We start from the raw sequence: 17841 nt of genomic DNA on the forward strand, positions 1-17841 counted from the left end.
GTGAAAGGGGTATCAATTTTGATATCATTTTCTTGTTTGCAAAGCTCAAATTGATTAGTTCTCTTTCTTCTGAAGCAGAGTAAGGTGATTAACCTGAATGAAATCTATCAGGAGCCTACTGCAAACCAAAATAAACCATTCTAAAAATTATTCAAATTAGTCTAGAAACCACTCAGCAACACTGAAGATCTGTGAATAGAATAATCATTTGCAAAATGGTCAGAATACTTAATATGGAAGTTTATAGGAAGCAAATGGTAAAAGATTTGAAGGAATAAGAACAATCAGGTGTAAAGTTGTGCACGCAGCTGTAATGCCAGTAAATGCAAGAGTGATGGACCAAATCGCACTGCCTTTTTTTATATCAATCCTTTTAACATTTTGTGCAAATCCAAAGATCATTGCACAAAGTGAAATCCAGTTTACTACTTCTGTTCATATTATTCTTTACAATTACTCTGACAGAAAAATTCAAGGGAGCAAGATCTAGGTTTGTTGGATTCAGCTGATATGGTATAGGCAGAAATGACAGCATCCCAAGCATATTAGTAAAGAACAACATAATATAAAGTTAAGAGCATGAATCCTAGAACCAGACTGTCTAGGTTCAAAATTTAACTCCATGTCTATATGACCTTGAATATATTATTAAGTCATTTCTTTGTCTCAGTTCCTCCAGCACCCCACATTACACAAAATAGGGCAGCACTATTCATGATGGATTCCATTTCCTTATGAGAACAGAGATAGTTCACAGTATCTTCCTCTTACCAAGTTGTGGTGTAGATTTAATGAATGAAAGTACTTAGCACAGTACCTGACATTCATATTTGTCTCAGAAATCATTAACTATTAGGTTTACATACTAGCTATTATTCTACAAGTACGTTATTCTAAAACTCTATTGCAAACACGAATAAAGTCCCCTTTAAATAACAAAGCTATAGAAGCACTGCTGGTGAAATATAAAAGATACTCAAAAATCATGGGAGAAATGGGACTGAAAGTATAGTAAAGACACAGCAAAACAATTTTTTAAATGTCCCCAAAGTATCCTAAAAAATTTGGTTAGAAAATTAGCTTGAAAGCATCATGCACACATGCTTTACAGTTACATATTTTGACCTTAGCAAATATACTACATATTTAAGTAAATGTTGAACTGAAAAAGGAAGTTAAATAATCTGAGGGACTAACAACCTTCCTCACCTTAGCCACTGAACTCACAATGGTGCTAGAACCGCAGGAATGAGAACCCTGGGCTTGACCCTCCCTTAATACTTTTGCTTCCCATCCACAAGAAGCTCCCTTGTAATCTGATGGCTAAAAAGTAACCCAACTTACCTACTTAATATTAATTTAGCATTAGGTTACAGCTTTATAAGGGAGAAATATATTAGGAAAAAGAAAAAATACAATTTTTTTTCTCATTTTGAATAATTCAGTTTAGCCAGAAGAGAGAGCACACACATAAATGCCCACACACAGAGAGGGAAGTATTTATGATTTATCTATGAAGAAAAAAATAAATTTAACTGGGTATTTGGAAATAATGGGGAGCTAGGAAGAAAAGGCGAAGACAGATGCAAAGTAATTTGATTTTTGTCAAACTTGAGCTTGCCAACTTCTTTCCTTGAACAGCATTTGTCTTCTATTTGATACCTACCTGGCATGCATACTACAAACAGTGAAAACTACTTAGTGATTCCACTTTGAAATTATACCTGTATGACTAAGATATTTTGAATATACTCATGTGTACCAGGTAAACTTCAGGAACTCCTACTACCGTTTTTAAAAGAAATTCTACATCCATCCTGATGTAGTTGGGTTGATCAATAAAACTAAAGGCTAAGGGCCAGATAACTTCCTTAAATGAAACAAAAGGAAAAACTTATCCAACAAACTGTAAAAATAAGAAATTTTTCAAGTACCAAAAATCAATTTCTTCAATTGTGCAATGAGTTCTAATCAGATGGTTTTCAAGGCTAATAAAGTAACAACAAAATGTGACAAAATGAAGATAAAATGGAAATAGTGAAAATAGAGTAAATAATCCAAACGCAGCCTAAAATAAAATGACATTTATAATGGATTTGATAGTCATTACAGAATCATATATGTAAGTTTTCCTTTATACATAAGATCACAGCCAAGGAGGTCAACAATTGAAAATTTTATCACGAACTATTTTTGCCATTATTCTCACAACTAACCATTTTCATGCTTACTACTTCATCTCAAATGGTGACCAGTAAATTTGTTTAGACAATAATGATAAAGTGCTTTTTCTTTTTATCAGGATAATGAAATGAAATTGAGTAACATACTAAAGATACTGAAACTTTTGATTTGACCTCTGAAATAAAGATCTATAGGAATTTTTCTAATTAACTTTCAAATCTTCCCTCAAACTTTCTGTTTAAAGAAATTCCATCTTTGAAATAATCTGCACAAATACTCTGCTTATCAAAAACTGATTCATACGACCCTATTACCATAAACACTAGTCTCTTCAATGTGTCCTGTGTCAGTTTTCTTGATTATGTCAATACATGGAAACATTTTAAAAATAACAGAACACTTAATTAAATCAGTTTCCCATCAGCCCACAGAATACATGTAATGATTATATTGGCCATTTCCACTGGTTAGCAGGAGGTTCTTCTATTAATGGCTCCCATGGTTTCCACTGCAGCATTTTTCTTGCCAGACTTAGTTCAGTTTCAGCCTGTCATAAAAATTTTTAAAAAACATAATTTGATTGACTGTTCAACAGGTACTTAAAATAGTTAGTAACTAAAATGTAACTATAAGAGCTACTACTTTCATATTAATATCTCATGATTTATCTCACCATAAAATTCACGACACTTATTCTATTTAGTGGTTCTACTACGTAACTAATGGTCAGGTAGTACATACAGCATAGATACAATGAGCAACAGGATGACTCATATCCCTGGCATTATAGAATGGGATAGTGTGAGATTTCATTAAGCTACTCTGAACATCATGCAATTTTAAACTTATGAATTATTTCTACACACTAGATTTTGAAAACTTAATATTAAAAAATATATAAAATCTCTTTCATAATGGTTACACTTAAATAATATTTTCAACATATCAGGTTAAAGAAACATTAAATTAATTTATATTTTAATATTGCCATAAAATGTGAAGAAGTGCAAAGATGACTCAAAAATACTGAAAATTTCTTAAAACTACTGAAAATTCCTTAAGACTATAACTGTATGATCAATTAACATATCAACTAAACTCAATCTGATGAAAGTGAAACAGAACATAGAAGCAGGAAGAGGACAATAGTCAAGAGGTTTGCATCGAGTTCCCTTAGCACTTTATCTACCATCACAATCAACCTGAAAATTGAATAAAAGGGCCAAGAAAACAGGCCTTGGAATAACTAAAAGATGTGCAGACAATACGGCAAAAGTTTAGGTTAATGTCTTTTATTATTAAAAAAAAAAACCTCAAATCTTAATATTTTAAAAAATTAAGATCAAATAGCATGGTAAAAATATTAATGAATATAATTTATAATAAATGAAAGATAAGAACGTATTCCAAAAATTTAACCATACTAGTAAATGGGGGGAAATGGACTATTTAAAACAAAAAGTCAAATAAAAATGAGGCATCGTTTTCTCTAATTAAATTAAATTGCATTCTTATCAGCATAGATGTACTAAAGCCAATATTTTGAAATACTGTTGTGGAACTAGAGATTATTCCTATCAGAAAATAATTTGGTATTATGGTCCAAAAATTTAACTCATTATTATGTAAGAGAATTTCACTAGTAATTTTACCTAAAGGTACTGATCCTAATAACAAAAAAAAATAGAAAAAGCTGTTTGTACAACCATCATAGTCACAGTGTTATTCATAATAGGAAAAGATTTTCCTCTATTTTTAAAAAAATTCTGTAATGATACTAAAATACTTTTATAAAAAACAAATTCTACCAAAAAAGTTGTTAAGCACAATTATCTTCTAGGCAATCAGCCATATTTCACTGAAGAAAAGGTCATACTGCCATATATTCAGCTCTCTAAATTATTAAAAGATAAAAGAAGAAATTGTTCTAATGAAAAGAAGTTACTTGTGACAACTAATTTTAGAATGTAGCTTGGGCCAATTTAAGTCCATTTTAACATAATCCATTTAAATTTAAGCCATAGTATTATCATGACTTCTTAAAGCCATTTTTAAGACGATACGTTAAATTCACTATGCTCTAATGCAAAAAATATTACATTTTTACCAACAAAAATATTATAGATGATTTAAAAAAATATCAAATGCTCAGAGCAGTATTTTTCTAGTGTTTTCTTCTCTTGCCCATTTCTGTTACCCATCTATGAATAAGGGGAAAGAATGCAAATTCTAGTTAAACAAAATTAAACTGAGTATTTTTTTTCTTGTATAAGTAATGGCCACAATGAGGATAGGATAAAATATTTCCAAATAGAATAATTTAAAATTTAAATATTCTAGATGTAATGCTGTTAATGATAATTTTTCATAATCATGCTTGTATTTTATTATTCAGTATCATTATTTGTCAGGATTAGTATGCAGATAACAATGTAAAATCAAACTTTCAATATACTGTGCAATTAAAAGCTGCTTTTAACTTGGTCAAATGCTCCAATAACCAAAAAACAAGTACATTTTAATTTTATGATTCCAGACATTTTTTTTTCTCCATGTTAAAAGTATACCAAGCTCTTAAAATATAAAACTATATTCACACTGTTACTAACCTTTCAGTTAACTAAACTGAAAGAATATCAAACTCCAATCTTCCAAATGAAGCCTCAAAAATTCAAGTTAGAAATAATAATAAAAGACTTAAGTGACATTCACATGTCAGAAGTAGCACATTTTCTAAATATAGTCTTATATTTGATAAATTAATATATAAAGCAAAGAAATTTAGCTTTCTTTTATCAGTTTTGTGTGTCTATATAAAATGAATATTTGAAATCAAACATTTAAATGTTCAACTTTTTCTTTACCTGAAGAATCACCTCTTCTATTTGGCCATGCTGAAGTTGCTCTTCTAATTTTTTAACATCTGATTCCTGTCATTTCAGGGAAAAAAAAAATATTAGCTACTGAAACACAATATCTGAATGTTTTAAGACCCTATATTTTAAAACCCATATATAAAAAGCACTTACAACAAACATAATTTTCCTATCAACATGCCCTCACTAAACTTTTACCAAATAATTGGTAAAAATCATTTACTCTCTCCGCTGCTACACTGTCTTTTTGTCTTAATGTTAAAAAGTATTATTTGTTGATATGCTTATTAAAGGTAAGGCATATGATGCCTAATTCAGTCTTTCTAAAATAGATTTTAAAATATCACTTTGCTTTTCTTAATGTTTTCTGTATTTCATCTGAGAATATTAACATTGAAAATACCAGGCACAGTGGCCCATGCCTGTAATCAAGTGACTCAGGAGGCTGAAGCAAGAGGATCTCAAGCTCAAAGCCAGCCCCAGCAAATTAGAGAGGCCCTAAGCAACTTAGTGAGACCCTATCTCAAAATTAAAATTGGCTGGAGATGTCAATGGTTAAGTGCCCCTGGCTTTAATCCCAGGTACCAAAAAATAAATAAACAAATATTAAAAAATGCTGGGGCTAGGGTTTTCACTCAGCGGTAGAGCAATCGATCCTTAGCACCACATAAAAATAAATAAATTAAATAAAGGTATTAAAAAAAATGCTATCGTATGACCCCAGAAATTCCTCTGCTGGGTATATATAAAACAAATAACATATTCCAGAACAAAGCAGTACAATTTGTAGCTCCCAAACTACAAATAAATCAAACCTATGATAAAAAAGATCAAAAAATTATGATATTTGGATATAATAAAATACTATTTGCTGATGAAAATGAAAAAACAAACTATACACAAAAATAGATGATTCTCTCACACATAATATTACGTGGAAAGAAATCAGACACAAAAGAGTACATAATAATTATTCCATTTATACAAAGTTCAAAAAAAGGAAAATGAATCTATCATATTAAAGATAAGAATAATAGTTACTGTTAGCAGGATAGTAACTTTAAAGAAACAAGGGGTTTAGAGTTCTAGAAATGTCCTTTAGTCTGGTATTCACTTGAGTATGATCACTTCGTGAAAATTCACTATAATTTCTGTATATTTTTATATACATTATACTTTTATAAAATGATTTTAAAAAGAACTGCTGGGCTGGGGACGTGACTCAGTGGTAGAATGCTTGCCTGGCATGGGTGAAGCCCTGGGTCTGATCCTCAGTACTGGAAAGAAAAAATTCTAATAAATATAGTATCTGAACATTTAATGTTAATTATTTATTTTCTAGTATACTAAACTTTTTGAGAGTCAGTCAGGAACCATGCCATATACCACATATGTAAGAAAGCCTTCATCATTATCAGATGGTTTTATGTTCTATAATAGTATTTTTAAAAAGAGAAAAACAAGGATTCTATTTATTTATTTATTTATTTTAATTCTAGGAATTCATATGTTCCTGCTTCAGAAAATCTGAATGGCCTAGAATTCTGCATGGATTATTCCTTCACCCTCTCCAAATCTTTGCTCAAATATCACCTTCTTAATAAGGACTACTGATAACTCACATTGTAGTAGGCTGAATAATGCCCCACAAAATGTGTAAGTATTTATTAATCCCTAGAGCTTGTGAATATTATCGTATGATCTTCTATGGCAAAGGCTTTGTGGGTTTGATTAAAACCTTAAGATGGGGGGACTTTCCTGGACTGTCCTGATAAAAAAAAAAGTAAAAGGAAATTACATTGAGACAGAAAGAAAGAGATGGTAATCTACTATGTAGTCAGAAATCAGAGTGATGCAGCCACAGCCAAGCAATCTAAACTCCAGAAGCTGGCAGAGACAAGGAACAAAGTCTACCCCAGAGACACAAGAGAGAACATAGCCCTAACAATTTGATGTGGGCTCCTGATACCAATTTCAGACTATTAAGCCTGTAGAAATAAAACAGTAAATTTCTATTATCTTAAAGCCATAAAATCTGTGTTAATCTGTTACACAGCAGCCACAAGATACTAATACAGTTTACAGATAAGATCTCCCATCCCTAACATGGCACAAATCATCATTCCTTGCTTTATTTTCTTCACTATACTTTCTACCTTCTAATATACTCTATACTTCATTTATTTACATTTTTACTTATTTATTTTGAGGCTTCCCATCATTAATGTGTAATTTCTAAGGGCAAGGATTTTTATCTGTTGTTTTTACTGTCGTCTAGGAACTAGTGTCCATGCCTAGAACTATTCATGGCATAAACAGTCATTCAATAAATATTTCTTGGTTAAATAGATAAGTAAAAATAGTTGAAAAGGGAGGAAAAAGAAAAAACATGAGCATGTTTCAGAAAGACAATTTAATACCAAGTTAACTCAGTAATGAGGCCAAAACTCAAAAGCAAAACAAGAAAGCAGATCACAGTTATAAAAGAACCAGAAGGGGTAAAAGGTAAAGAAGCCAAGGAATGTTCAACAAAATTTTCTACTCGGGAAAGACCTGTTATAAACTGTTTTGAAAAACAGTTTATAAATTTGTCTCACTGATGGTAAATCAATAATGTGATTTTTATTTACCAATGCATTAAGCTTAAAAAGATATATAATGAGTGCTCACTCTGTCCTTGAGACCAGATTAAGCTTTTTACATATATTACCTATTTCATCCTAAAAACAAGTGTTTAAGGTAGGTATTATTATATCCAAATTATAGATGAAGAAGTTGAGACAGAAAAAATAAAAAGTAGACCATGTTACTCAGCAAATCAGAGCTGATGAAAATCTTGAACAAGATACAAACCAATGTTTTTCACCAATATGCTATTACTATCTTTCCCAAGTAATAATATAAAAAAAATTTTCATTTCCATCTTAGGCTTGGAAAATAGAGATTTGATCATCATAACAATATTAATGGATGACTATGTGAATGGTTAAAAAATGTGATAATTCTACCAAAAACTGGTAAAATTTTCTGTAAAATCAAAGATATAACTATTATGAAATGCTTGGGATTATCAAAATCTATTTGTATTTAGTCATTTGAATAAACAAATACTTCTAAGGGCTCATGTGTCAGGTACTATGCTAGATCTTAGGGTATAAAGATTAATTCAATATCATTCATAAGTAGCTTATGACTAGTAGATGAGACAGGCATAAACATAATGTGATAGGTACAATAAGAGATGTGAGGAAGTTGTCAAACTCAGGGAGGTAAGAAAAAGTGTCACAAAGGAAGTGAATACTTGAAAACTGAGTTTCAAGAACTATCTTAATCTATTTGTGCTGGTACAACAAAACACCTGAGACATAGATTATAAACTAAATTTTCTCACAGTTCTGGAGAGCGGAAAGTCCAAGATTAAGACATTGGTAAGTTTAGGTATCCAGTGAGGGCTGCAGCCTCAGAAAGGGAAGAAACACTATGTTCTTACGTGGTGGATGCAAAGGGCAAGAGAAAGCCTAAATTGTACAAAGTCTCTTTATTTATAAAAGCCTTAATCTCATTCATAAGGGAGAAGTACTCACGGACCAATCACTGCTTAATAGTACCATGGTGGCCATTAAGTTTCAACACCAAAATTTTAGAGACGAATATTCAAACCATAGCAAACTGCCAGCTAGACAAGATTAGGGGCATTCCAGGAAGAAAGAAAATACAAATAATATAAAAATAAAATTGCATGGAATTCACAAAATTGCCAGCAGCTTGATGTTGCTGAAGTATAGGGTGTAAGAGGAAATGACAGAATAGGATTGAGAAGAAAAATAAGAGCCAGATCTCAGAGGACTGTACATACCATGCTAAAAACTTTATTCTGTTAAGATCCTGATTCCCAAACATGGGTCTGTGTAAAAATTATGCAGATAAAGGTTAGCTTCATATAACCAACCACCTCAGCATAAATCCTTAAACTCAGTCTCTGAGAAACACTGAACAGTAAAATACTAAGATATTAAGCACGAAGTTAATGTAAGATTTACATATTGAAAAGCAACACTACTATTATCTTGAGGTTATTAAATATGATAATAAAATGGGAGAGTCTAAAAAAGGGAACATACAGAATAAACAAAGGAGAACAAGATTATTGAGAAGAAAGACAGAAAAAAGAAATCAAAGATGGAATTGAGTAGGTTCACCTCATGAAAAGAAAAAGGGAAATTTCTTATTCCATGATAAGGAAAAAAATTTCCTCACTCAAGGACAACATGAAAACAAAATGAAAAAAAAAAAATGAACTTCCGTATTAGAGACTTCAATCTATAAAATTACTTCCACAATTGCCAAGGTAAAAACAAAAATTCCAAATTAAGTTGCATTATCCTGCTGTATATCAAAGGAAAAGACAGGAGTTCTTTTCAAATATAAAGATTGGTGATCTAATAAGAATAATAAATATAAATTAACATCACTTTTGAATGTATATAAAATACTTCCAGAATTTATGACCACTACTTTTGATAATAACATAAAGCTCATGAAATAATTGATGAAATTATTTGTATGAAAATTTAACAAGGCAATACAGTTTGGTATGAAAAAAAACAGCAGTAGTTTACTGTGTTCTTGTCTAGTGCCTTTGATTTTTAAGTTGTAAAATGCTTGTATTAGTTTGCTCGGCTGCCATAACAAAATACATAGACTACGATGGCTTAAAGAACAGAAATTTATTCTCTTAGAGTTCTGGAGACCAGAAGCCCAAGATCAAAGTGACAACAAAGTTCCTGCCCAGTATCTATTGATTAAATGCAAAATATCAATAAAGAATTAAACTATACAGAGAAGAAAAGTAAAAGGTACAGCTACAATGTTACCTCAGGGAAGGACTTGATCTGATTCTTGCATTCCAGTAATTAACAGTGTTTTGCATTTAGAAAGCACTTATTAAACAAGAGTTTGCTAAATGGAAAGGAGAAAAGATGGGAAAAAAGCACTGAAGGAAGGAGAATACAAATAAGAGAGCAATTGTACAGGAAGTGCAAAAGAAGCAAATGAATTTTTTGGTTAAATGTAACATAGGCTACATAAATCCAAAAGAACAAAAATGAGTTAGCTACTTACCGCTTTAACCATTCCCAGTTTCTCATTTGTAATCTGCTCTGTATATTTTCTATACGCTGCATTTTTAGGGATTTGCTCAAGAACATCAAGAATCTTTGTGTACAATATTCTGAGCCTCTGAAAAGACAAGCCATACAAATTTCTATAGGTTAAAATATCACCAAAGATTAGAAAGAACATTTAAACAAGAATTTCACAGAAAATTTTAAAAGGATTCACATCTTATTTTTTTAAAGAAAATTTAATTTTTCTTCACTGTAATTTTTTCTGTCTGTACCCTATCTCTACCCTTTACAACTCTGGAAAACTGAATATAAATGTGGAAACTCTTTCTATGTCTTGTATGCGCAATAAAAATTGTACATGAGTCCAGGTATAATAACAAGCAGAAATAAAACTAACTTAAAGCTGATGACCTTTCTTGGAAATCAAATCATTTAGCAGATCAATATTTCTCTAACTGAGGTCCTAAGCACTATAAATTTTTTTCTGTTCTTTTTTTTCTGTTTTTCTTAGTTGAACTTGTGTAGAAATTACACACACACACATATATGCATTAGATATTTAGTATAATAAAATTTAACTGAATAATTATAATATCCAGTGTTTCTTTGTGATTACAATTGTGTTAGCACCAAGTGAATTCAATTTTCACCAAAAGTTCAACAGAAAAAGAATAGAAGGGATTCACTACCCAGCATATACTGAAGCACACTGAGTACAGTCAGCCAATAATGGTAAGTTGTTGTCTTGGCAGATCCTAACCCACAGCAGTTCATGTAATAAATATAATTATAATTATAAATGTACTGTGTACTTAAGAAATCTGTACTTTTCTTTGTATTTAATTAAAATTAAACTCTTTTTGTTTTTTGTGTGTGCTACTAGGGACTAAAACCAGGTCTTCTTGGATGCTGGGCAAGCCCTTTACCACTGAGCCACTGAGCTATATCCCTATCCTTGAAATTTATTTCAGTTTAATTGTATGAAATCCAGAGAAACTAATATCTAGTTTCATTCAAATATAAATTCAATAGATATATGTATATATACAAATAAACTCTGAGGGTCTCTAAGATTAGTTTTACTTATTAAAAAAGGTCTACATATTTAGCCATTATTTATATATTTCAAATGATGTTTCATAATAGAGAATATTTTACTATAGAGGTTGAATATTCCTTATCTTTGGGACCAGATGTGGTTTGACTATCAGGACATTTTGCCTTCTGGAATATCTGAATATACATAATGAAGTATCTTACAGATGGAACCCAAGTTAAGGCACAAAATTCATTTATATTTCATATATACCTTAAACACATAGCCTGAAAGTAATTTTATACAATATTTCAAGTGCGAATTTTTCATCTGTGGCATCACATCAGCACACAAAAAGTTTCATATTTGAGCGTTCTAGACTTTAGATTTTCAGATTAAGGATGCTCTTGTCAGATAACATATAGTCACAATTGTGCAGCATATAGTCACAATTTAGCCTCATTTCTTCTTAATTTTTAGCAAAGAAGAAGATAATAGAAAGTCCTGGCCAATAGACTTAGGTTCGAATTAATTATTCCCTGTCTATGTCTACAAACCATTAATTTAAGCTTTCAGTTTCAACTTACAAATATTTCTAATTCTTATCCTCTCCAATTTACATGTACATAAGGCACATATTAGTTTTCAAGATAGCATTTTAATAAAATTATAATCTGATTTAAATATTTGGTTTTTAGAATATCTTAATTTTTCCTGATAGAAATATATCTATTCCTAGAAAAATACACATTAGCATCATGAATGATTAATATAGAAAAAAAGAATACTATAGGACCCTTATGAGTGAAAGATACCACTAATCATTATTCCAAAACATAGGTGTAAAACAGAATACTCCATTCAAACAAGAAACACAGTCACTTTAAGTGTATCTCAATGACTGCAGGTATATAAATACTTCTCCTAAAGAATATTATTTTTTCAATAAAAATGTATTCCACTATACTGCCATGTATGATATTATACTGTGTGCTATTTGGATATAAAGATAGATTGGTCATGGATCTCATTTCCAGTATGTTTAAGATATTATAAGGTAGTCAACGCCATAAAATTTAAAAAGATGTTTGTGGTAGGGATGGGAAGAATGTAGAACAGAAAGACCAGCAATAAGCAATGGTTAAGTGTGTGCTAACTAGAACCTGACTGTCTGGCTTCACTGCCTGCCAGTGCTTAGTTGCAAAGGACAAGTTATTTCCATTTGAGTGCCTTCATTCCTAATCTGTAAAAGGTGGACTATAATATCTGCCTCATTGGGTATTGTATCACTTAAAATAATAGGAGGCACAAATAAATGTTAGCAATATTATTCCACAAGGAAAGAAGGAATCACTTCAGCAGAGACCAGAGAAGGGATCATAGAAAAGGTAACTTCTGAGATAAACCTAAAGGAATGGTAGGACTTGAAAAAATGAAGACTTTGGCAAAAGCAATTTTCACATCAAACACATAGGACTGAATGGCAGAAAATACAGGGAACAAAAAGGAAACAGGATAGTTTTATTTTTCTGAACTGTGCTATCCAATACCATAGCTGCTCACCAACTATGGTTATTGAGCACATGAAACTTGGCTAATCCAAACTACAATGTGTTCTCTAACTAAAAATACAGTGTGTTTTTATAATTCCATATTAAAAAAACTATAAAATATTTTCATATTGATTATATATTGAAATGGTTATGTCAGATCTGTCAGCTAGAAGTCTTTTTTTCTATATTAAGAAAGTGGTTTTTAGAAAATTTAAAATTACATTAAAACATAGCTTATATGTTTTGTGGCTCATATTTTCAATGCACAGCACTTGGATAGAATACAGGACATATGAGGAAATTCTGAGGAGATAAGACAGAAGAATAAGACAAACTGTAAGTAATTTTGCATTCTAAGTTAAAGCATTTGGGCTTCATTGTGTGGGTAATTAAAAGATTTAGAAAAATCATATGATTAGATCTAGGTATCAGTAAGTTAAAAAGAATGAAGGAGAAATGTGGAAAAAAGTCAATAATGAAGTTGTTGCAATTCTCTAAATGAGAACAAGGGCCACATTGTGGTAGTAATAGTAGGTATAAGAAAGTCAGGCTGAAAAGCTGTTAGAAAAAAAAATCAACAGAATTCATCACTGAAATAAATAGGAAGATATAGGGAAGAGAAGTACCACTATGATATCCAAATTCACAGCCTGGGAGTAGAAAGTTTCTGATACCATTAAGAGAAATATAGTCTGATAAAGAAGAAGCATACTTAGAAGGGGAAAACTATAAGCTCAGTTCTACACGATACTAAGTATAAAGTCATCATGAACTCATAATTTATAAGTGCAAGGCATTCATTCAATAAACATTATTTACTGACCATATAACATACAGTGAAGAAAACAATAAAAAAAAAATCCCTACCTTCATGAAACCTACATTCTAGTAGAAAAATCAGTAAAATGCTGTCTGTTAGTGATCTAGAGTCATTACAAGGACCCTAACTTTTATTCAGTGTGAAATAAAAAGCTATTGAAGGGTTTTAAGTAAAGAAATGGCAGGACCTCACATTTCTTGGCTGAAAAAGAGTAGTGGCAAACAGGGAGAGGCAAACAGGAAGTTAATGAAATTGTTCCCAGCAGCGATGATGGTCGCAGAGAAGATAATGGCAGAGGAGATGGTGAGATGTGATCAAAATCTGGGTATATTTTGAAGGTAGAAGTGGCAAATGTAGGGTGTGAAATAAAGAAAGGAATCAAAGATCATTTCAAGGTTTTTGACTAGACTTCAAAAAAAAATGGAACTGCCATTCACTGACAAGAGCAAGCCTGAGGAAAGAACAGGTTTTAGGAAGATCAGGAACTTCATTTTGGACATGTTAAGCTTGGGTTACCTGTCTGACATACAGTGGAGATGTTCACTAAGCAATAAAATACATGACTCTCATAAAGGGAGAGGTCAATAGTTGATACCCAAATTTAAGAGTGTATGGTAATATTTAGAACCATTAAAACTGGGTCCACTCACCAAGAGAGATCAAATCTAAACAAAGATCCAAACACTTAAATCTTGAAGAACTACAAAAATTTTTAAAAATGGGAAGATGAAGACCAACCAGAAAAGGAGAAGGCAAAAGACAAGGGGGGAAGGAGGTAGCAGATTAAGGAAGTGACACCCAGTAAACAAAGTGTTTGATGCAGAGTATCAGATTTGTCAAAATGTTACCTTTGGATCAATTAAATTGAAAAACATGGGCTAATCACGGGATTTGGGATCATGGGCCTCTTTCATGACTTTGAAAACAACAGTTCTGGCCAACCCTGACTGAAGTACATTCAAGGGGGAATAAGAAATTAGAGGCTGTAAATACTGATACTTTTTTTGAGTTATTCATAAAGGGAAAGGCAGTGATTATTAAAGGAAAGGGAGGGATGAAATGAAGCTTAGTTTGTCTTGTTTTGTTTTATGAAAGCATTTCAGAATATTAAGGGAAAAGGAGGCAACTGCTAGTGTGCTACCATAAGCAAAGTCAAGAGTGTAGAATCTATGGCACCTAAGAAGAACTGGTGTGGTGGGGAAAAGGATGAAAAATGGAGATACAGATTTGGGAGGAAGCTGACAGAAGTGTGTATACAACTGCAGCAACGAGAATACCAAGGAAAAAGTCAACAAGAAAAGTGGCTTAATAAAGAGGGCATGGCCCAAAAAAGAAAGTGACATTGGATCAAGAAATAGCTACTGCCCTTCTCAAGAGCTCTCGGCGTTGTGATTGAGGGCTTGAAATATCCATATCCCCTAACCTTGCCACCAGCAAGGTCGCAGGGTTCCAGGCTTCCTCGGGGACCCAGGAATGAAGAACGGAAAGAGACACATACCTCGTGTGGACTCTCACACACAGCCAATCCCACGAGGCCAGTGGTCTGTTCAAAAACAAAACACGATTCGAGTTTATTACGGTTTCCGCGCATGCTCTTCCTTTACTAAGCAAACCCACACTCCCTTGGCTAATCTGGTCTAAAGTCAGGTAACAGTCTCTCAATTCCGCTCATTCGGAACTTACTTTCTGCTTCTATGAGCGGAGCCACTAACCTGGGCACCCCCTGAAAGCAGGGCAGAACAAATCCCCAAAAAGCACCGCCGTGCGCGCACCAGTTATGGTCACACCCCACCCCCATGGGAAGAAAGGCTATCGGGCTGACTCTTCGCCCAAGATCTAAATTCCAACAGTGACCTCCATTCGTCTCACCTTCTTCAGCACACCCGCCATGACAGCGCCGAAGAACCGACCCCGCGCAGCCCTCTGGGAACCTCGCGCAGACCTGCTCAATCGACCATCGAGGCTGTCGCTCCGTCACCATGGAAACAGCTTGATTCCTCTCCCTCAAGTTCTACAGAAGGTGCAAATGCTCTATCCCGCCAGTCCAAGGGAGGGAGGGCGGAGCTGACGCATGCGCAATGAATACGGACAGGTTGAAGGCTTGGATAGTTGGGCACAAATACCGTCGTTCGCGATTCGATTCTGGACCTTTGCTGCTACTACCATTGACTGCTTGCCCAAAGGCCGAGCGAGACACTACAGACTAAAAATACTTGTCCGTCTTAGTCGCTATAGGAACTTGCACTATGTTTAACCTTAGGTGAATTCCCTAATCTCCCTTCCTCAATTTATTAATATGAGCATTATCTAAAGTGGTCTCCTCTGCAAAGGTTAATTCGTAGTACAGGGATGTCAGTATTCTCGATCTTATGAACCAAAGAAGTACGCAGCGTGAGTCCTTCTTTTCTCTTCCATTTATTTCATTGCTGAAGTACTTCATCCCATTTCCCAGATCAGACCACAACGCTTTTCCCCACTTAACTCCACAAACATGTATTGAACACTCACTCCATGTTCTTGAGACCTAATTTGTAAGACAGAATCTCTTATTATGGAATTCACAGAACAATGATGAACGCATGTGTCGGTAGATAGTGTTTAGTAAGTGTGTCAAGCTGTTTCCAATAGCTAATAGTGTTTAGTAATTGTTCTTCTGAAAGAGGTTTGTGCTAAGTGCAGTGGTAACAGGAAAGAGGAAATAACTATCCAACAATCCTGGGCGATTGGAATTAAGGAATTTTTTAACAAGTCAGGGAACTTAACAAATTGAAAGCACATGTATATACACACAAACATATATGTACACATTCATTATTATGTATTTATATATGAGTATATGTGTATGTAGAAGTGTTTACATATATGTGAGAATATGTGTGTATGTGTGGGTGTTTGTGTGTATATACGTTTATTTCTAGATGATTAGTAAGGTAAACTGATTAAAATGAAAAATGAGCTTCTATGTCATTCCACAGAATTTGAATTTTATGCTGTAAGAAATGAAAACAATTAGAAGATTTTAAATATCTGAATGAAGTCATCATCTTTGTGATTTGGATACACAATTTTCTTAATAATTGAAGAAGATGAATTGGAAAAGGTGGGACAAGAATAGAGGCACGAAACTAACAAAGGGAGAGAAAACTAAACAAAAAGCAAGCAGAATAAAAGAAATAATGAAGGTCAGAAAAAAATAAACAGAATATCAATAGAGAAAAATCAGTGAAACTAGAAGTTGTTTTTACCTAAGGGTAAAACAGAGACAAAACTCAAATTATTAACATAAAAGAAGAAACATAACTAACAACCCTACAGAGACTAACAGGAGCAAGTAGGAAAACAACAAACAACTGTATGCTAACAAATTAGATAACATAGATAAGAACAAATTCCTAGAAAGACACAAAATACCTAATCTGATCCAAGAAAAAAATTAAAACTCTGAATATATCTATAATAAGTAAAGAAACTGAATAAGCATGAAAAAATACTATTCACAAAGACAAACCCAGGATCAGAAGGTTCCACTAGTAAATTCCACCAAATATTTAAAAAATACTCCTTCAGAAACTATTTCAAAATATACAAAAGGAGGGAACACTTTGCAATTCATTCCATAATGCAAGGATTACTTTGAACTCAAGAAGGTAAATAAATTACAAGAAAAGAAAATTTCAGAGAAATATTTCTTACGAATAGATATGTAACCAGGATTCAGTTGAATCATTGACTATATCTCTTGTGGCTTTGAAACTTACTTTTTTCCCCCCAACCTTCTTCTCCCTGATCTTCTTGTCACTGATCTTCATTTCCCTAACTTTCTCCTCACTAGTCTTCTTTTCCCTGATCTCTCCTCCCTAATCTCATTTTCTCTGAATCACCTCTATAAAAGCCCCCTGTTCTGCAGATGGGCAGAATCACAGCCTTTGGGACAGGAATCCCCTGTGTTTTGCTTTTGCTAGCAAAGCAAGAAAACTTTTTCCCTTTTCTCAAAACTGTGTCCTCTTTATTGGATTGGCATCAGGGACAAGGACTGAGCTTTCGGCAATAGACACACAAATTCTCAAAAAACACAGACTAAAGAATATGAGGTTGATTTAGTATCCCAAAATTTATTAGGGAAGGGGAGAGACTGGTTTCTGTCTTCTCCCCCAACCAGTCTCTCCCCTTCCCTAATCTCAGGAAACACATTACCTTTCTTCCCTAACCTAGGCAGATTTCTGTCCTTGAGCACACACCCACCACA

The 17841-nt window shown here is 33.0% G+C and overlaps 1 protein-coding gene across 1 annotated transcript; it reads right to left on the reverse strand.

Annotated features, from left to right (window-relative positions):
• Positions 1-2069: 2069 nt before the first annotated feature.
• On the reverse strand, positions 2070-15598 carry Ndufa5 (NADH:ubiquinone oxidoreductase subunit A5). The gene is made up of 5 exons (XM_026388747.2): positions 15465-15598; positions 15094-15138; positions 10182-10298; positions 5049-5114; positions 2070-2731 (listed from the first exon to the last, which is right to left on the reverse strand). The coding sequence occupies exons 1-5, from the start codon at positions 15483-15485 to the stop codon at positions 2630-2632; spliced, it is 351 nt and encodes a 116-aa protein (XP_026244532.1). The 5' UTR covers positions 15486-15598; the 3' UTR covers positions 2070-2629.
• Between the last annotated feature and the right edge of the window lie 2243 nt (positions 15599-17841).

Source organism: Urocitellus parryii, chromosome 3 (genome assembly GCF_045843805.1).
Source record: "Urocitellus parryii isolate mUroPar1 chromosome 3, mUroPar1.hap1, whole genome shotgun sequence".
Taxonomy (NCBI): domain Eukaryota; kingdom Metazoa; phylum Chordata; class Mammalia; order Rodentia; family Sciuridae; genus Urocitellus; species Urocitellus parryii.